General features: G+C 40.9%; 3 protein-coding genes across 9 annotated transcripts; 2 read left to right on the forward strand and 1 right to left on the reverse strand.

The window, feature by feature from the left end:
• The first annotated feature begins 9036 nt into the window (after positions 1 to 9036).
• Positions 9037 to 10005, forward strand: LOC139300809 (G-protein coupled receptor 183-like). The gene has a single exon (XM_070924000.1). It carries the CDS (start codon positions 9037 to 9039, stop codon positions 10003 to 10005), a length of 969 nt encoding a protein of 322 aa, XP_070780101.1.
• Positions 10006 to 10218: 213 nt separating this feature from the next.
• LOC139300504 (zinc-binding protein A33) lies at positions 10219 to 13623 on the reverse strand. Its single transcript, XM_070923621.1, has 6 exons — positions 13102 to 13623; positions 12765 to 12860; positions 12454 to 12684; positions 12346 to 12368; positions 12134 to 12252; positions 10219 to 12055 (listed from the first exon to the last, which is right to left on the reverse strand). The coding sequence occupies exons 1-6, from the start codon at positions 13498 to 13500 to the stop codon at positions 11517 to 11519; spliced, it is 1407 nt and encodes a 468-aa protein (XP_070779722.1). The 5' UTR covers positions 13501 to 13623; the 3' UTR covers positions 10219 to 11516.
• Positions 13624 to 15641: 2018 nt separating this feature from the next.
• tubb4bl (tubulin, beta 4B class IVb-like) lies at positions 15642 to 18098 on the forward strand. Of its 7 annotated transcripts, none has more exons than XM_070923626.1 (5): positions 15642 to 15698; positions 16564 to 16672; positions 16803 to 16913; positions 17041 to 17389; positions 17864 to 18098. In XM_070923626.1, exons 1-5 carry the CDS (start codon positions 15642 to 15644, stop codon positions 18096 to 18098), a joined length of 861 nt encoding a protein of 286 aa, XP_070779727.1. The 7 variants fall into 7 exon arrangements, with proteins under 7 accessions (XP_070779727.1, XP_070779728.1, XP_070779729.1 ...); XM_070923627.1 differs by having other exon boundaries at positions 17041 to 17357; positions 17859 to 18098; XM_070923628.1 differs by having other exon boundaries at positions 17041 to 17181; positions 17881 to 18098.
• Positions 18099 to 20023: the final 1925 nt, after the last annotated feature.

Genomic DNA, 20023 nt, shown 5'->3' on the forward strand with positions numbered 1-20023 from the left:
AGAATACAATATCCTGTAACTAACAATATCCTGTCCATAGTGGAAGTACTTGAGTTACTGTAATGGCATGAGGTGAGTAATGTGAGTGGCGGATCAACACGTAACTGAACAGCACATGTACATTCCCAAACCAGGTAACTTGAGGCAACATACTGTATGAACAGATAAAACTGTGTCTATTCAAGCCTTTGCTTGTGCTCATGTGACGGCCAGAGTGTTCTTCAGCCAGATCTCCATCAGCTGTAATGGCAGGGTGTTCAGAGAGGAGCTGATAGATGTATAGTCATGCCGAAAGACTATCAGCTCTGTTCTCACCCTGCTACCTCTGACAGCCAGCTGGCCAGAGCATGATCCCCCCACCCCTCTTGGGAGGCCGCTACAGACACCGGAGTGGGTGTTATCAGACATCAACTCTCCTTCCTCGGGGGGTTAAATGAAACTACAGGGCCTTCTCTCACTTCAGACTGGGTTCATGGCACGGAAGAGCTTTTATAAATAATAGAGACGCTTCAATGGGTCTTTATTATTTGATAGTATCCTTCAGATTTGCACTTACCCGTCATGTAATTTTGCATATGTGCATAACCCCTCCCCTATGTATCATTTATAAGCAATATATAAACATATGGTGAAACACATTACACTGTAGCTGTAAGCAGATATGAGAATATTGACAGCATGTTTAATTATTCTGAGAACAGCAGCAGGTGTTTAGTCCTGTGGACTACAGAGGTACAATAGAGACCAGCAGCCCATGTCACAGAGTTGGACCGTGTCCCTGACTGTAAAAATAGCCATTTGGCGGATGACCTTATCTCCCTATTCACACAACTACTGACCAATAAAGACACACTCTTTTACTCCCCCCTTGCCCCTCCGTCATCTTGTAAACTTAAAGGCATGCCAAATCTCTCTTACGTCCAACGGGGTTCTCATTACAGATTTCTGTGAATCCCAAAAAAATGCTGAGGCGGAGTGAGTCCAAACCAAAGTCAAATCTCTCCTTGAATAGACTTGAATAGTGGTTTAGTGTTTTATTAGTCTCCACTAAATAATGCAAACACAGACAAAAGAGCAGCCCAGCAGGATTTTCCTTGTCAAATGAATCCACGAAGCTCTTTCTGGCAGCATTTGACAACAGTTTGTTTAAAATGCAGAATGTGATTCAAAAGTTTGTTTGAATGTATATTTCTGTGGAGTGAAATGTGTATGTACTTTTTGTTTACTATTGTAAAGAAAGAGGTTAACACTAGTTTAGAAATCATTACAAGATTAAGCCGTTTTGTATTCATAAAATCATTGCAGACAAGCTGCAAAGCAAGTATTTATGCTAACAAATTATTTAGCTAAATATGAAATATTTACCGCCACATACAGTTTAAAAACGCACACTATGTGTGTCTCAGACCGCTGCATTCATGACTAATTTGTATCATATTGATCTTTATTGATGCCCATATATTCTGTTCAGAACATCTTCGAAGTCCAAGCTCAAACATTCAAAATTCTGTGAGGTTTCTGATTTGCAAGTTGAAAGCAAATTTATGCATTAAAAAATGAAGTTAGTGAACCATACATGATATTTTAGAATAAATGATAACTGTATTGTTTCTTTTTTCCAACTGTTTATTCAGAAGCGTTATGAAAGTGTTGTTTTTCACACACCTCCAGCTGAATGTTGATCAAAGATACATCTAAACTACATTAAAACACATCAAGAGTTCATTTGGGTTCATCTTGTTATTCTACAATGCCAACGCTTTGCTGTGAATTCAACATAGAATTATAAAGAGTTGGACTGGTTGAGACAAACAGCATATTATTCAAAAATGTCAGAATATATCCAGTGTCAGCATTTTGAAACATTTTGAACTCATTTAAATTCTGCAGAAACAGATAATTAGAGTCTCAGGTGGACACACACGTTTGTATTTATAAAAGGTAACCACTCCTCCCATGTTGTGCTGCTTAAACAACAAAACAATTCTGCAAACAGCTGCAAACAGCTATTGTATATTCTGTCATCGCAGCAAAGTGAAAACAATCAAATGCTCAAGTGGCAGAGAAAAAGTATTTGTCAGCATGATTTGTGTTAAATGTTGCTCTAAAAGACACCATCCAACAGTCAAAAACAGCAAAACAGCATTTAAATTAGATTCCATAACTGCTGTATTGACTCAGATCATGAACATCTACTGTTATTCTAAGTGTCTCTTGACCTTAAATTCATCACTCACCCAAACACAGCTTAGCTTAACTGAGCCACTGCTTAACTTAACAGGCCTTGTGTAAATGGGATTAGTGAGAATGTAATTACGTGTGAAAAGTGGAAAGAGCAGATAAAGACACAAACAAATAGACTTTTAGGATATTGATAATTGCATAATGAACTGATTAACTCTGTCCTTCAAAAAACAGTTAATGTTGACAAAGAAGATACAATAAACACATGGAGCAAAATAAAATTCCTATTACAAAACCTACTGGACTACAGTTTGATGCCACACAGCTCTGACTTCAAGAAGGCTGCATGTGATTAAGGTATCTGAACAAATCTGCTCCCCAATAGCAATTTTATTCTCATATACAACATTGCTGTGGTCTGTTACTGCTACCGGCAGCACAAATCTGTAAATCATCTTGAAATAGGTCTTTCTCAAGTGCCTTTTCCATCTTGTTTTAATTAACAAAACTGTGCTTGTGACATGAATCGGCTAACTGGATTGAGTTGTAATAATCGCAAAACACCTGTTGTTATGACACACTGAGTCAAATTTGGTAGTTTATCCTGTCTTGTAGCTCATTATACGTTTTAAAAGCTGAAAAATGCTTAATCACATCCTGTTGTTTGATTCCATAATTAATTCCATTAAGAAGTGATTGCTAAATGAAACCCTGGGTTGTTTGTTTGTTGGTTTGCCTCCCTAAGACTAAGGGGCCATAATTATTGTGATTACCGCATATTTAGAGTGGCATAATTATAATAATGGGTGGAAAGCTGGTGGGATGCTTCCTATTTTTGGCTGCAGGCCATTCAGTTAGTTCCACTCTATACGTCCACATCAAAATCCCATTAAAAGGAGTCAGCTCAGTATCTGCTCTCCACACACAGATGTCTATTCATCCTCTGGAGCTTAGCACATGCAGTTAACACTGACATGCATAGAAATGAGTACAACTGCTGCGCTGATATTGAGACAATCTGTTGTAAATATACGATGGCATTTTCCTGCAGCTTTGAGCATCATGACCATCAAATGTTATGAACATGAACTAAAATTTTAAAGCTCTAACTGCTGCCCAGCTGTGTATCAACATATGTTATTAAAAAATAAGCTTTGTCCTTCATCCTGTCCGTTTCTGTTTCTTTTCTCTTCACCAGTCTCTCTCTCTCTCTCTCTCTGCTTCGATTCTCTACTTTCATGCGTCTGAGAAGGCAGGGTTTATGATTGATGACAGTTTCTCCAGGGTGTATGCTTTTACAGGAAAGTTTCAGTCCTGTTTCTAATTCCAGCTTTCTGTTGCAGCCAATTTCATCTCTCAACCATTACAGAGAAGGACAGAGAAGTTGTGTAATATTGTTTCGTGTTTATATCTGACCATATGAGATAATTCATCTCCCGCCTTTCTGTTATTCTGTCTTTTCACTTTCTGACACATGATTTCAATAAACATTGGACAACAGATTCTAGCTCAATTAATGAGCAACATACAACAGCAATCATCTTGTCTGTCTATTCAGGCTGCGTTCACTGCCACACTGTTTCAGAGGAAAGTGCATGGTTGTGCAGGTCACAAAAACAACAATGATTTCATATGTAATGATTTAACTACAACGCAAAAAGTAGAGCCATGCATGCCAGCATCTCTGTAAGGCTGCACTTAGGCACAGAGGTGCTTGGAGCTAAAAGCTAACAACAACATGCTAACGTGCTGATGTTTAGCAGGTATAATGTTTTTCCATGCTCATTAGGACGAAACACAAAGTACAGCTGAGGCTGATGGGAATGTCATTTTGCTGGTATTTGGTCATAAACCAAAGTATCTGAAAGAATTTTGTATTTATTTATAACAATCTATACAATAGTTGTCAAGACAACCACACATGTCAACCTCATGGTGGCGCTAGAGGAAAGGTCAGGGGACTGTGAGTGTAAAACAATGTGCCAATCCACCTGATAGATGTTGAGATATTTTATAGGATAAGTGAAAATTTTTCATGTGCTAGTGGGCACTAGGGGGAAAGTGAGAAGATCACCAAAGAGGACCATGAATGTCTAAACAAAGTTTCATGACACTGCATCCAATAGTTGTTGAGATGTTTCAGTCTTAACCAAAGTAGTGAACGACAGGCCGACTACAAGCATGGCTGCAAATCTGTTTCACTTTTATTCTGATGTCAGCTGTTTGTACAACAATCACTGTGACACTGTGTGTCGTTTTTGCATATTGGTGTGTTTACCTGTGTGAGTGTGTGGTGTATTGCAGAATGATAAAGTGAAGTTATTTGCAATTACAGTGAAGCTTAAGTGAAGACTGGAGGCATAATAACTCACACAGTAGACATTTTTCAGAGTGGACTTTATATGACCTAACATGTACACTCAGTTATTCAAGTGTTGATAACACTGGGGTTTGAAACATTGACCAACGTAGCTCATGAAGCACATTTGCAAACATGTTTTCAATCATTATTGTTACATTTGAATTGCATTATAGTAGACGATGTTTTCTCTTTGTTTGGACTAAAGATTTCACTGTTTGGTGATCCAGTGTGTGTGGTTGGTTTCTGCACAGTGTCAATAACGACTCGTATTATGATTTTGGTTTTGGCTTCTTGACCGCCCGCAGGGAAATATATGCAAATGCCTGATCCTGCCTGATACCACATACTGTATCCTGCCTCCTGCAGCAGTGCCCTTTTGCTAACATTAATACATTGGAGGTAGAAAATAAGAGAAAGTGGGAGAGATTTTCTCACAGCATGATTTTACAATGTGTTTATGTAAGACGTGACTCAACTCTGTTACAATTATATGAACCACTGGAGCAGGCCAGAATACGTCCTGTGTTCCAGTGCCTGTTTATATAAATAGACTGTTGATTTAATCCTAAAAATATCAAATTGAAGTAGATTTGTCCAAGATTAGATTCCATGAGTTTTGTGTGTTTTGTCTTTTTCTATTTATTTGATTCTTCATGAATACATTCTCCACTGGATATGTAATTATTTTACTTCAAACTGTGTAAGTTGTTGTATGTTCCTACAAGCCCTTTCAACACTGACACTGTTGATGATGCCAGGAGATTATGTTGAGTCGTTATCTTCATTTCAAAGAGGCAGAGGTAGATACAAACACACTGTAGGGAAAGAAATTATCAGAAAACTCACCGGAAAATGTGCAAAATACAGAACAGAGCCTAAAATAAGAGAATAGAAACGAGTAGTATACATAAAACTGAAGCTAGTACAAAGAGAGAACAATCTTTGGATCCTTAACTGCCACTGCTAAGAACAAAAAGTGTGTGTTTAATCCAAAATACTACACATGTGAAACAAATTGAGACATTTCATCTGGTTGGCGGTACTTCTAGGAATTAGACAAAATGTTTATTTAACGGGAGAAAGTACATCTGACAGATCTCAGACTGTCCCAGGGAATTTAATATAATGTAAATATCATGTCATGTCTGCAAAAGCTTCAAGTTCTTTTGGTGAAACCCTGCAGACCTCGTCAAATATCTAGTATAAGTGCAGACCGCTACTGCCCCCCTAGACCAAAAACAGATAAAGCAACCAATTTACACTATCCTGTTCTTTGCCCCCCCCTCTCTCTCTGGTCATTTACACATCAATAAGACAATGGATCAATGCAGGTTTTGTCTTAGTGCTCACATGGGAACAGAATATTGGGTTCTAGCTGCCCAAGCAGAGGCTGAAATATAATTAACCACCCTGTAAAACAATCAATCCTAATACACCCTGACACATACTCACACACAGGCTTCACACGCTTACAAACAGCATCTTTTTCCACCTCCAGTTGTTAAGTGATCACGGTCTTCACTAGCTGTGCATGTCATAGTGATGAAAATGTAGTAAAAACCAATCGAAACAGGCTCAGACATCACTGACATTTGCTCCAAGGCTGTTGATATTGTTCTTGTGCACCTGTGCTCAGCGTCACAGGCGGAAAGGATGAAGGGCTGAGTGAGGATCACACATATCTCTCCAGGAAACCCATAGCATCACCAGACCGGTCCCACGATGCTCCCTGAATCCATATGTCAAGCCCAGTCTGACAACCCAGAAGGGAATGAGAAAGAGGCAAACATATCTATGACCTCTGGCACAGTTAGGCTATAGTGGAAGAGGTACTCAGATCCTTTAAAATATCAATACAACAATATAGAAATACTCCACTAAATTAAAAATCCTGCTTAAGTAAAGTAAAGAAGAAGAAGAAGAAGATGTACTCAAAGTATCAAAAGTAAAAGTACACGTTCTGCAGTACCCAATCAAGGGTTTGGGCCCCCTCAGATGGGTCAGAAAATAAATCTTGGAGTCGTAAGAGGATTGATGGGGTAGGAAAAAACAAAAAACAATTCTACTACACTATATTGTGTTGATTTTTGTTATCATTACTAATGAGATTAGGGGCCCAGAAAGAGCTAAAAAGGTTAATCTTTAACAATGCATCATATTTTAAAAGCCTATCATGTTTTTTTTATGTAAAATCTTAATTTTCAAAGTAACTATGACTGTCAAGTGAGTAAAATGCACAATAATTTGTGGAGTACAAGTATAAAGTAGCAGGAAATACTTAAAATAAAGTACCTCAAAATTGTAGTTGAGTAAATGTACTCAGTTACTTTCCATCTCTGCAATTCGATACCAAATCTTCAGAACGACTGAGACTTGAGGGCATGTTCGTAAAGAGGCTTCATCTGGATGAGTCACTATTCCGTCATGATGTCAAAAACTCCAGGAGATCCTCCTCTCATGGTCAGCGTCAAATCCACGACACTTCAGAGAACTTATAAATGAACCCCTCAAACACACACTGATGTTTGACCCACACTGCACCACACTTACTACTCATCACAGAAGCATTTCCACACTGGTGAGTAAAAACAATCCCATTTCAACTCTGAAAAAGCTCCACTGGTCAATTAGATTTGGTAAATTTTAGTTGATCATTTCCAGTTGAAATTATTTACAGAGATTAATACAATACATTTATCATATTAAGATTAATGTCAACCTAGAGAAGTGGTTCACTCCATTTTGCAAATAATTTTGCATAAAACAATGTGGATGAATTGAGTTTTAGTGGGTTTCCCGTCACCTCACTGTCCCTTGCAACTTCAAGGTCAGGGCATGTGACTGGAAACATTTCAGACTCTCACTGACGAACAAAGATGTGTAATTAATGTGTATTCAGCTGTAAAAGTGTTTTCCATTTTAAGTCCTGAGTAAGAACATCTGTACTTTCATTTGAAACATTTTACGAATGAATTTATTCTTATTTTTATTTTTCAGACTGCTGAACATATTGAAACATATAAAATGCAAAAAAAAGCAGATAAGCAAACATTTTTTACCATACGTTTTTACTAATAACAAGTCCTGTGTGTTTAAATATGATTAATCAATGTTTATAATTACAAACGGTAACAGAAATGTTACACATTTGTTACAGATAGTTTACAATTTTGAGGACACATGCTTCTAAATCTTAAACAAAACATACAAAATATCTAGTAATAAGTCTCTTTTTCCAAGTATGAACTTTGAAAATTTTAACTGCTATTCATACTGTAGGGTATTCAGCACCTAATTAAACTCTCCAAAATATTGTTTAATACATGTTTTGTTTATTTCGTTTTCAGTGGATATGCCTGAAGAAAAAAACAATTGATTAAGTCTGCCATCTCCAGGGACGAGCATCTTGGCAAAGAGCTCCACTCCTCCGTCAGTGTGATTAGTCCCACAGGAGTGTACGTGGCCCGAGGTAGAGCCGGCGGCAGAGGGAGGTGAGAAACACCATCCACTGAGGGAGCAAGGGGGAGAAAGGTCCACATTAAACCAGAATAGGCCCCTTGATGGCTGTACAAGGAACGATCACAGCCTCTGGCTCCAATAGTCCATTCAGTGGAGGGAGCTCAGGTGGACTGCGTGTGAAGACTCCCACAATCTCAAAGAGGTCGTGCAAATCAGTCTGACTCAGAGCTGCTGTAAATAGTCCCAGAGCCCAGAACAAAACCTGACATGTAGGGCCTGTATTAGAAAAACTGCCAAAAAGAAAAGCTTCCATTTGTGCTCCTTCTGTAGATGGAGGCACAGAGCTCAAGGCCCAGGACACCTGTAATGGTTTGCTTCATGTCTGCCTCCCGTTATTATTCCATCAATCCAGCCATTATTACATTTATTCTCTAGGTTATCGTCCTTTTCTGGTCAGAAATTAGCTTTAGGAATAGCTAAATGTCAGAAATGGGCTTTTAAGAGCTCCAGGAAATTACCAAATTTCCACTGCCCTTCCTAACTAATAGTCTTAAGCAATTGTCTACGTGCAGAATATGAACCTTGCCATTTTAATTTGGGAATAGCTGCCCTTTTATTCTGCTGTGGAAGGGTGGTGCTTTTAGTATGAGTCCCTTAAGTGAGTTAGACGTCCCTTCATACAGAGAATCACAATTCCCAGAGGATGGTCCACACAGAGACAATAACAAAATAACAGCCTAAGGAGAAGCCCTGACCGTGTTTGTAACATGTTTTTGCTCTCTGGGAACTGTCTAGCTTTACTCTGCGGCTAGTTCAACTCTGCTGAGAATAAACTTCTCAGCAGATTAGAATGAAGTGTTCTAATGAACAACAGTATGTTTGACATGACACAGGCTGTATCATTTGTACTGAGAAAACAAGATGAAAACAACACCTGGCTTTAAATGCTGTCCAAAAGATATGTCAATCCCTGATCACCACTATTCTTCTTCTTCTCCCATCAGAGTCCTGGTTTTCACAGTGGTAGAATCATGGAGAGAAACGTGTCTTCACCGCTCAGTTCGACCTCTCTCCCGACTCAACTCCCTTTCAATGCCACCGCTGACATTAATTCCACAGTGAAACCCTTCAGTGTGTTCGACGGGTGTGATCATCAGGTAGAGGGCATACTCTTTGACCTGACCCTGCAGTGCATCAACGTAGTCGTGGGAATCCCTGCCAACTTACTTGTCATTGCAATCCTCATCCACAATCGAAAAGAGCCCTCCACTTCAGACATATTCTTGGGCTGCCTGGCCGTCATGGATACCTACTTTAGTTCCATGACCCCTATCAGCTTCCTAAACCTTTACCACTGGCAGAGCAAGGACGTGTGGTCAGCCCTTAAGTTCTCCTACGGTGTGAAAGACACCAGTGGCCCGTTGTTTCTCTCCTGTATCTGCCTAGATCGCTTCGTGGCTGTGCTCTTTCCAGTCATGTTTCTGCAGCTCAAACACATCAAGTACAGGTTGAGCCTCTCAGTACTGGTATTCTGCCTCACCTTTGCCTACTCAGCAGCCAAGGTTGTGGGAGGCCTCCCCAACTTCGAGAAGGTGTTCACTGGTGAGATCCTGGCAACGTTTACTTGGATGGTTGTGTGTAATGCATGCATCCTGTGGGTCCTGAAGAAGTCCCGCGGTGCAGGGAAAGATGAGATGCACCCCATGAAGAAGAAGGCTTTCAAGATGGTGCTCTCTATCCTCTGTATCATTGTGTTTAACTACCTGCCACCTGTAGCGCTGTTTCCTTTTGAAGACTACTACTCCCCTGATGTGTTTCGCTGCTACGTGCAGCCTGTGGGCTTCGCTTTCCTCAACATCGGCAGCACCATTCAGCCACTCGTCTATCTATCTCGTCTGGGGAAGGTGCCTTTCCTCTCAGACACCTGCATTAAAAAGTGTTGCGCCTGTGTCTCTGCAGAGAACAACAAAACCCCACCTGCACAAATCCCACCTGCTTAGATTTAAGAAGATCTAATACACATATCAGTCTAACATTTGTCTCTAAAGAAGAGATGTGAGAGAAGGATCTGAATACTGTGAACACTGAATACTATTATTTTCCAAATATGTGTTTTGATCTAATATATTTGAGTGAGGGAAAGCAATCCTGAAAAAAAGCAAATTGTAAAAATATATCTTAAAATAAATATGCATCAATAATGAGTCAACAAGTGGAGAATCAACATTTTAATTTCATGTTTTCATAAATTAATCATGTTTTGAATGATTGATTTCAACATACAACATGAGGTTTATGTGTTCAAAGTAGTCTCCACTGTCATGTGTTGTTCTGAACTGCAATCCTTCAAAATATTTGTTTGACTTTGGCGCCATCATGTGTACAAAAGAGACCAATAAACTGCAGCGTCTAATCCCTCCAATGAAGAGTACCTTTTACCAATATATTTTTATATCTCCCTAACCACTCAAATTAACACAATGAGTGTGGGTGTGTGTGTGTGTGTGTGTGTGTGTGCGTGTGCGTGTGTGTGGTATGTGACGTGTATTTCTTAAAGTGCATGGTGCTAGACAGGTTAGAAACATCTCCCCATCCCAGTCCAACATAATATGGTTATCATCAATATATACATACATTCATTTGGATGTAAGTCGCAGGCAATTCAAAAGAATAAAAAAGTAGGAAAGGGCTTACTGCACACCAAAACCCAGTTATGGACTAACCTAAAACATCTTGATATTTGTTTAAACATTTTCATCAAATGCAAATGTGCTCTCCCCTCATCCACCACAGAGTGCAATGTATATTTAGTTACTTATATTAGTAATTTAGGAAACATCCCTGAATTTTTTGCCAACGTAACTCAATAGCTTGTTTTAAAAGTAAGAGCATTTCATAATGCAGCATTTTAAGATGTGTGACAGAAATAATGTCTGGAACAGCCATATTGGCCACTTACACTGCACAGAATAGTTAACCACATAGTTAATATTAACAGTTTATTCAGGGATGTGACTATCTGAACATTGCGGTTAAAGGAATAGTTCTACATTTGGGGAAATACAGTTAAAGAAACAAACAAAATTTAACATGTTAAGCAGTGAGATTTATAAGTGTTTGTTACCTTTGGACAGAGCCAGGCTAGCTGTTTCCCTCCGTTTTCAGTCTTTATGCTATGCTATGCTATGCTATGCTACTGGCTCCTGGTGGTAGCTTCATGCTAATAACATGTTAGCAGTATCAATCTTCTTATCTAACTCTCAGCAAAAAAGCAAAGTGTATTACCCAAAATGTTGGACTCTTCCTTTAAGGAGGAACATGTAACAAAAACAAATGTGACGACACGTTTTTGAAGCTGTAAAATTACTTGGATGAAGAATACTTTGCATGCCCTCTGTGAGAGACATTATAACCTGTCAATCCACCAATCACAACTTTTGGCATCGATCTCATCCATCAAAATAGGACTGTGATCCTCTTTGCTTACATAATTAATAAATCATTCCTCTACCTATTGACGCAACATTGTGATAAGTACCTTCTCTGGCATTATTCTCAACGGATGACTGCTCTGTGTATAAAAATAAGGAAGTAAAGTATCTGTGAGCGTGTGTGTAAATGCATAAATGAGTGTGTCATCAGCAGGGTCAAAAAAAGACACCATCCCTTGGTTGTAATCCAGCTGTACTTTGACTTGTTTGGGCGTTTTCGTGACTGTCAGCAGGGTGGGAGGAGAGGTCATTGCCCTGAACTCTCCGTCCCGGAAACACAAAGTCCAGAAACCGTTCTCAGGCCGAGCCGAGATCTCAGAGTCCCTTGGTACAGACAAAGAGGCCACGCCCAGGAGCCAGTCCTGATTACTTCCTGTTTCCACCACCCAGTGGTGACTTCCTGATCCCAGCGCGGCCATGCCTACCACTTCAGCACTGGAGTGGAAGCGCTCAGGGTTGTCAGGGCAACAGCTGGGCTGCTTTGAATAGCGGAGGGAAGTGAGGTCGTCAGACAGGATGAGGCAGGGGTGTGCTGTGTTTGGGTCCAAAGTCACCGGCGCTAAAAGACAGGAAAGATTGAGCAATTCTACGCTTTCAACCAGTGAACCTGAAGAAGATAACAATGTTGTGTACTCACTGTAGTCAATATGGTCCAGCATTTTCTCCCAGACTCTATACTTGAGCTTGCCGAGATGCTTGGTCACATCAATCAGTAACCCGGACATGTTGTCTGAACCAAGCGCAACGCTTTTCCCTCTGTGATGACAACAGATACCTTACACTGAGAATATGTCACAGTCAACACATCAAAGCAAGAAAGAGTGTAAATCCATAACTTTGTTGACCTACCTGTCCTGAGTGGCTTTGAAATTCTGGAAAACAGAAAAAATCACTGTCAAGGTGAAAGGTTTTTGGGACCAATGATGAAAATGTTGATGTTTACTGGACAGTACGGACCTTCAATAAGACCATATCATCTTCTTTCAGCTGCTCCTGTATGACTGCGATGGTCTCTGTGAGGGATAGCACCTCTGCTGAAAGTTCTTTAATGTTATCCTTCATTTCTGCGATCTTCTCGTCTGCTTCTTTTTCCACAGCTGCTATTCTGGCTGACTCTTCTTGGTGGAGGACTTCGTGGAGCTGCTTGAACTGGTTCTTGATCGATCTCTGTGTTTCCACCGTCTGTCTCTGAGGGAGATTATTGCAAATTCTGTTAGATTAGATTTTTTTATACAAAACTAAATATCTGTCATCTCATGGCAGGTTACCTTGATGTACTTGAACATGTTTGCAGAGGTGAGGTGGATTCTTTTGAGGCTGTCCAGTTTATCTTGCAAGCTCTTGAGGGATACTGCAAGTTCATCCTGAAAATGAAGCAGGCCTCAGTCAGCAGAGATCAGACAGCAAAAGAGAATGATGTTTTAGGCCTGGATTCATAGCTGAAAGAGGACAGAGTGGATAACAATCAGGACAGACTAGTGAGACTGCATTCTACCTTTAGGTGTCACCTAAAATACTTCAGGTTAACAAAAACAACAGAGTCAGTTTAGCAGGTTGCTGTTACAATGTAGTCCAGAGACACATTGATATGTTTATTTCCCTTACCTTGCAGTCCAGTGCTGCCTCCTCTACAGGCGAGCAGTCGTGAGTCTTGTGCAGTTTGGAGGATTGACACACCACACAGATGGGCTGTTTGTCAACCAGACAGAAGAGTTTTAACTTCTCCCCGTGCAGATTACAGTTCATCCTCTCTTCCTCCTGCACTGAACTCTGTCTCCTGACTTGCAAAAGGGCTTCACACACATTTTTCAGCGCCAAATTGGAGGGAGCACTGGACTTGGAGGCTCTTTTCCTGCATACTGGACACTCACGTAACCCTGTGTCCCAACAGCGCTTTAGACAGCTCCTGCAGAAGCTGTGGCTACATGACAGCAAAACAGGGTCCGAGAAGATGTCACAGCATATTGGACACGTAAGGTCCTCCTCTGGGAGAGACATGATCATTAGCTTGTCATGTACAATTTAGTAAATCCACAGTTCAAAACAACGCAAGTCCTCAGCTTTAAGTCCTTAACGATCCCTCTCTCAACAACAACAACATAATTTAGCGTGCCTAGTTAAACTTGTCTCCTGAAAGCCTCAGAGCGCACTAACTGCCTATCTATTGTTCTTGTCTTCAAGTAGCAAATGCTCTTGGCTTTCCTGTGCATGACTTCTGTGGGAGTAACTTAAATCATGCAGCCGTGTGAAAAAACACTGTATGTAGCAGTGCTGGGAAACAGGAAATAAAGCCCTATTGGCCAGTTGTTGGATAACTAAAAAACTGGTTGGTAACTTGCTGTGTGGTTGGAATGTCATCATTCAGGATCTGAATGTGAATGTTTCAGTGTTGACATCCATGTAACAGCCCAAGGCTGCACACCAGAAAACTTTTTAACCTACTGATTAGTTCATGATCTATGTTGCAATTGACCATTAAAAACACGATGAAATGTACTGCAACTACTTCCATGCATCAGTGTTCACGGTAGGTTTTCTGTCTTTTATCTAGTGAGTTTTGATCCAAACTGGCTGAACCAGCTCAGAGCAGTCAGAAAGATTTTTACACCAACAGGATTTGACTATACTTACCAACAAGTCACTTGAAGTACTGTATGCTACATAAAACAGTATGTATGTGATTTACATCATTAGTGTTTGTCTTTATGATTTACATAATAACACACAACATTTATGCTGCAAGTCAATATTTGCTCACATATTAGGGACCAGAGGAAACTTTTTTCTTTCCTGAAAGAAGACAGCAATCCAAGGAAGGCAGAATGTGAAATAGATGCAAAAATAGATCAAACATCACAGTGAACATCTAATCTGAAAGTGTGAAGAGAAGCGGCATTGCGTTTACACATGTGGGTGCCTGTTGTTATTCCAAGTGACAAGTTTTTAGACTGATCTAATTTTAGATGTGTCCTTGATTCTGAATGTAAAAACCCAACAATGTGCAGGACAGTTTCTGCCTTTTAGGCCTACGGTTAGAGTATATTCAGTGTTCACATGCAATATAGGCTTTTCTGTCAGTTAAATAGACTGTCGTGATAACTTAGAAATATTAAAAACTAAGCTGCTTTAACTTTAAAAACTAGCTGAGGGGCTTAAAGGATGGGTTTATAATTTTGACATATTTTTGCATAGAACAAGGACTGTGGATTTTGTCCACCCATCACTTACATTGTAAGCACATTGGGAATGGATCTTTTACTGGCCAGTATGAACAGGAGGAATGATTATAGCAAGAAAAACCTGTTTCAGTGTTCATATGGGCACCTTACTATGGTTTTGAAACAGACTGTAAACATAGCCTTTAATAGACTTTGGGTCTATTTTTTATTTGATCATGGACTTGATGGACACCAGTTATTCATTTCTGACTGATCGCTTTTCACGTCCCATTTTGATTGTTAACAAAAGGGCTGCTATAATTAAAAATAAGTAAAGCTCACTTTTGCCCTACATGGCTGCACACCCTGGATATCTTTTCAGTCTTATTGTCCTGTTTGAATTTGCAGACCTTCTTAGCACTTGGGATAATAAGTGAATACTTCTCACAAGCACTACATAGTTTGCAAACTCCAGTTGATACATTTTACATGTTGCTGTCCTTATCCTTTCAAGCCATGGCTGATTGATCTTGTGTGTTTAACGTCAGAATAATGAACTCCTGCATTACAGTGGGCTACACTGTTAAAACTGCACAACAACAATGACCTTGATGCTAAAGTGTGTGGCTATAATAGGCCTCAATCGTGTATGTGTGTGTGTGTGTGTGTGTGTTGGGGGGGGGGTGTTTGGAGGGGGTGCGTGGGTTCACCCAGTCCGTGAGAATAATGAGAATCTTTTTGATGACTGATGCAGCTCCTCGCATCCTATCCGCCATTTCCACGGGTCTTGGTCCCTCCCTCTCTCCTCCGGTGTTTGGTTGCCATGGCGATGACGTAAAGTTGCACCACCGATTCAGCCCAGTAGACGGTCTTAGAGGCGGTGCAACAAATCCCGGACATTCGACTGCAGGAACCATCATCCTGTGACTCTCTGCTGTTCGGATCCCCGATCTCCTACTCGGTCATCCTCGTATCCATCTGTCCAAAATGCGCGAAATTGTGCATTTGCAAGCCGGTCAGTGTGGAAACCAGATCGGAGCCAAGGTATTCTTCTGATTTTTTGTTTTCCTCTGTTAGGTTTTTGCATTCTGGTGATGACTTGCGCAGGCTGGCGTGCCACGGTGGCGCTGAGAGGAGCCGTCTAATCCATCCCCCCAAGAATTCTCTAGAATAAACCCACCGCGGTGTCTTGACTGAAGCTTCGTGCAATGAATCAAAATTAACACCATAGACTATTTGCTCATTGATATGCCCTGCAGGGCTCACACTGGGCTCAAGATTCGTGCACGCGACAAACAAAATAATTCACTTTAGTAAATACATGCAAAATTAGTTTTTCTACCTTTCTGTGCTGCACGCAATTAGATGAACGATGAACTGTAGTAATACTGTAACCCTGTTGCCACAGAAGCAGCAGCAGCCTCCCCTCCCCCTCCACTTTTATGACCTATTTTTACTTACGATTCTTTTCAACCCAATTGCTGTTGAAAAAATGTCTTTTCTACACCAATACAAAGTGTTATTTTGTTATTTCAACAGTGCCATCATTGTATTTAGTAGTTTTAAATGTTAACCTTTAATAGTTCAGTGTGTTTTTACAGCATTGAAGACACTGTTACTTATCAGATTATTGCCATCTGCTTGATTACTCCCCGAGACCTTCTGCATTTCAAACTATTAGACTGCTCTTTCGACCTGAATTAAAGAGAATTAAACTGCCTTGCAGTTTGTTTAAAAATAGCTTCCTGTAAAGTAGCTAATGTATGCCATTTCAGGGTGTTAGAAATCCGGGTACTGTTACCTATTTTCAGTATCTTAATTTATTTATGTTGTGTTTTCTTTTTTCACCTTGGGCTAAATTAACATCTGTCTCTACCTCCTCTCCTTCCACGCCTATTTTCTTCCTCAGTTCTGGGAGGTGATCAGTGATGAGCATGGCATTGATCCCACGGGTACCTACCATGGAGACAGCGATCTGCAGCTCGATAGGATCAGCGTCTATTACAATGAGGCCACAGGTAAGCTACAGTTTCAGCTGTAATACACATCAGAGCTCTCCAGAGATCTCCTACTATGCAAAATTATTTACATTAAACGCATCATCAAGATTTACAAGTGACATTGTTGCTCCATTTGACCTGATTTCAGGTGGAAAGTATGTGCCCCGAGCCATCCTGGTGGATCTGGAGCCTGGTACGATGGATTCAGTCAGGTCCGGTCCCTTCGGGCAGATCTTCAGACCCGACAACTTTGTCTTTGGTAAGCTATGTGAATTTAGCAAAGACGCACTTACCTGTAATCACATCAGAATTGATTTGTGTTGATTTTTGACATAAGAATATCCTGCCTGTGTTTCATCAATGACCTTTGATACTCTTGACTACAGGTCAGAGTGGAGCTGGAAACAACTGGGCCAAGGGCCACTACACCGAGGGAGCCGAGCTGGTGGACTCCGTCCTGGATGTAGTGAGAAAAGAGGCAGAGAGCTGTGATTGCCTCCAGGGCTTCCAGCTCACTCACTCCCTGGGTGGCGGTACTGGCTCTGGCATGGGCACCCTGCTCATCAGCAAGATCCGCGAGGAGTACCCTGACCGCATCATGAACACCTTCAGCGTGGTGCCTTCTCCCAAGGTGTCCGACACTGTGGTGGAGCCCTACAACGCCACTCTCTCTGTCCACCAGCTGGTAGAGAACACAGATGAGACCTACTGCATTGACAATGAAGCTCTCTACGATATCTGCTTCCGCACACTTAAACTCACCACCCCCACTTACGGAGATCTCAACCATTTGGTGTCCGCTACAATGAGCGGGGTGACCACCTGTTTGCGTTTCCCTGGCCAGCTCAACGCTGACCTCCGTAAACTAGCTGTCAACATGGTGCCCTTCCCCCGTCTGCACTTCTTCATGCCAGGCTTTGCCCCCCTCACCAGCAGGGGCAGCCAGCAGTATCGCTCCCTGTCTGTGCCCGAGCTCACCCAGCAGATGTTCGACGCCAAGAACATGATGGCTGCCTGTGACCCGCGTCACGGCCGCTACCTCACCGTGGCTGCGGTGTTCCGGGGCCGCATGTCCATGAAGGAGGTGGATGAACAGATGTTGAATGTGCAGAACAAGAACAGCAGCTACTTCGTTGAATGGATCCCGAACAATGTGAAGACTGCCGTCTGTGACATCCCACCCCGTGGCCTCAAAATGGCTGCCACTTTTATCGGCAACAGCACAGCCATCCAGGAGCTGTTCAAGCGCATCTCCGAGCAATTCACCGCTATGTTCCGCCGTAAGGCCTTCCTCCACTGGTACACCGGTGAGGGCATGGATGAGATGGAGTTCACTGAGGCCGAAAGCAACATGAACGACCTGGTGTCCGAGTACCAGCAATACCAGGATGCCACCGCTGAGGAGGGCGAGTTTGAGGAAGAGGGAGAGGAGGAAGTCGCCTAAAACCTCAGCCTAGCCAGCTGCAAAAACCTAATTTCACGTCACCCATCCCCCCAGCTCCATCCCTTTCATCCCTCTCCATCATAAATTGAAGGGTCCGCCGCACTCACATACTAAACTGTCACCGTCTACGTCACTGTTGCTCTAGTGTTAGACATTGACGTTAACTGATGCTAGTGGAGTTTTTGGTTAGTGTTTTTGTATGTTGTGAATGCGCTGACTTATTGGCATCCTTACATCTGTCCTGTCATTGCCTTGCGGAATTTAAAAGCAAGTGATTTTAACTGTGAAGCCTTGAATTAGAGGATGATTAAAATCTGATTAAAAGGCCACTTTTACTGCTTCTGAGTTTTTATTGATTCCTTTAATGTGTAATCTGACTGTACTGCACTTCATTGTCTGTCCTGCGACCTGCTGACAAGGGAAGTAATTCTCAACCTGAAGGTCAGGTCCCCTAAGAGGGTCACAGCATGATTTATGGGGCCCGTAAAAATGTTTTTGCTTTCAAATTAAAATTGTATTTACATACTGATTAGTTAGTTGCCTGTAAACCTCTTACCTGTAGGACAATTGATCTAAAAAAGAATTAATTGGTTTGGCAGTTTAACTGTGTATACAGCCTGTAAATAAAATTAAATATGATGAAGGTGAAAACGACCAGAAAAATGAATGACGTGACTAAGACCAAGACAATCAGGATGACAAAATTATAAATAGATTTAAACATATATGAAGAATATGGATTCCGGAGGACGTTTAGCAACTTCAGGTGTCGCCAAACAAATCAGAGTCATATGACCTCCTCTCCAACATGGAGACCTGGAAGAGGACAGACTACACAAACACACAAGAGGCAGAACTCAAGCACGCCATTCACATGGGTAGGAGAAAGGAACAGACACACACAGAGGGAGAGAGAGACAACATGCACCCAAGGGAGACAGAGAAGAGGTTAACACCAAAACATCTGGAATGAGGCACCAACAGCCAGGATAGAGAGTGAGAGGTCCCAGGATGGTCCAGCACAGAGAAGCTGAAAATGCTAATGTATAATGCAAATGACACAACATGATGACTATGAATTTTGATAGTTATTTCCAATCTGGATCCATTGAGAATGGGTATGTGTGTGTATAGTACAGGTCAATGTTGAATTATATTGGCCACCTTTCCTCTAGTTTCCAAATATTTTGATTTATAACATACCTGTACATAAAAGATTAGACTCTCTCTACAATTTTTCATTATATTATAGATAACCTTTTTTCCCAAGAGAGACTAACAATGGCTTCAGTGTTTCAGTGACTTTATCAGGTACAGCCTGACAGGTTGTTGCAGCAGCTGAACTTTTCACTCTACCAGGACTCCTTATCTGCAGCGCTGTTTTATCATCCTACAGTAAGACTCGTACAATACATAGTTATGGACATTTTTCCCAATGTTTCCCAAGTAGTTTTTGATGTCAAATCTTATTTTGAGTGGGATTGCATGCAGTAAATATAATCATACTTTTAGTAGCATCATGTATTTTTAAGAAAACTCGTCAATTAGAACAGGACGATTTCCTCAGAGATTATTTAAATAGTTCATTATTCAACTATCTCGCAAACATTTTATTTATTTGACAAAAGCATAAATAAACATGTGACATTGTAAAACACATCTGCTTGATTATGATGCCATTTTGCACTGCATGACTGATCTGATGAAATGAACATTTTTAAATAATGTGACTTTAAATTAGTTTGATTACTTGAGGAATACTTTAAGTGTAAACAATTGCTTGCTTTTGCTCAATATAATGTCTCAGTTTAACCTAATTTTTAACGTACAGCAGTCTTTCTAAAATCAAGAGTTTTTGCGCTGTGATGTTTAATTACACCCAGTATTAGGCTAACAAACATCTGTCTCAAATTAAAATGCAATGG

This window comes from Enoplosus armatus, chromosome 17 (genome assembly GCF_043641665.1).
Source record: "Enoplosus armatus isolate fEnoArm2 chromosome 17, fEnoArm2.hap1, whole genome shotgun sequence".
Lineage (NCBI taxonomy): Eukaryota > Metazoa > Chordata > Actinopteri > Centrarchiformes > Enoplosidae > Enoplosus > Enoplosus armatus.

Excerpts from the sequence above, each read along its gene's own strand:
- LOC139300504 (XM_070923621.1), bottom strand. The coding sequence starts at position 13,500 with ATGATCATGTCTCTCCCAGAGGAGGACCTTACGTGTCCAATATGCTGT. Across the intron at positions 12,861-13,101 it reads AGGCAGCACTGGACTGCAAG|GATGAACTTGCAGTATCCCT; the intron begins GTAAGGGAAATA and ends CTTCATTTTCAG. Across the intron at positions 12,253-12,345 it reads TTCAAAGCCACTCAGGACAG|AGGGAAAAGCGTTGCGCTTG; the intron begins GTAGGTCAACAA and ends TTGTCATCACAG.
- LOC139300809 (XM_070924000.1), top strand. The coding sequence starts at position 9,037 with ATGGAGAGAAACGTGTCTTCACCGCTCAGTTCGACCTCTCTCCCGACT.
- tubb4bl (XM_070923623.1), top strand. The coding sequence starts at position 15,642 with ATGCGCGAAATTGTGCATTTGCAAGCCGGTCAGTGTGGAAACCAGATC. Across the intron at positions 15,699-16,563 it reads GAAACCAGATCGGAGCCAAG|TTCTGGGAGGTGATCAGTGA; the intron begins GTATTCTTCTGA and ends TTTCTTCCTCAG. Across the intron at positions 16,914-17,040 it reads ACCCGACAACTTTGTCTTTG|GTCAGAGTGGAGCTGGAAAC; the intron begins GTAAGCTATGTG and ends TCTTGACTACAG.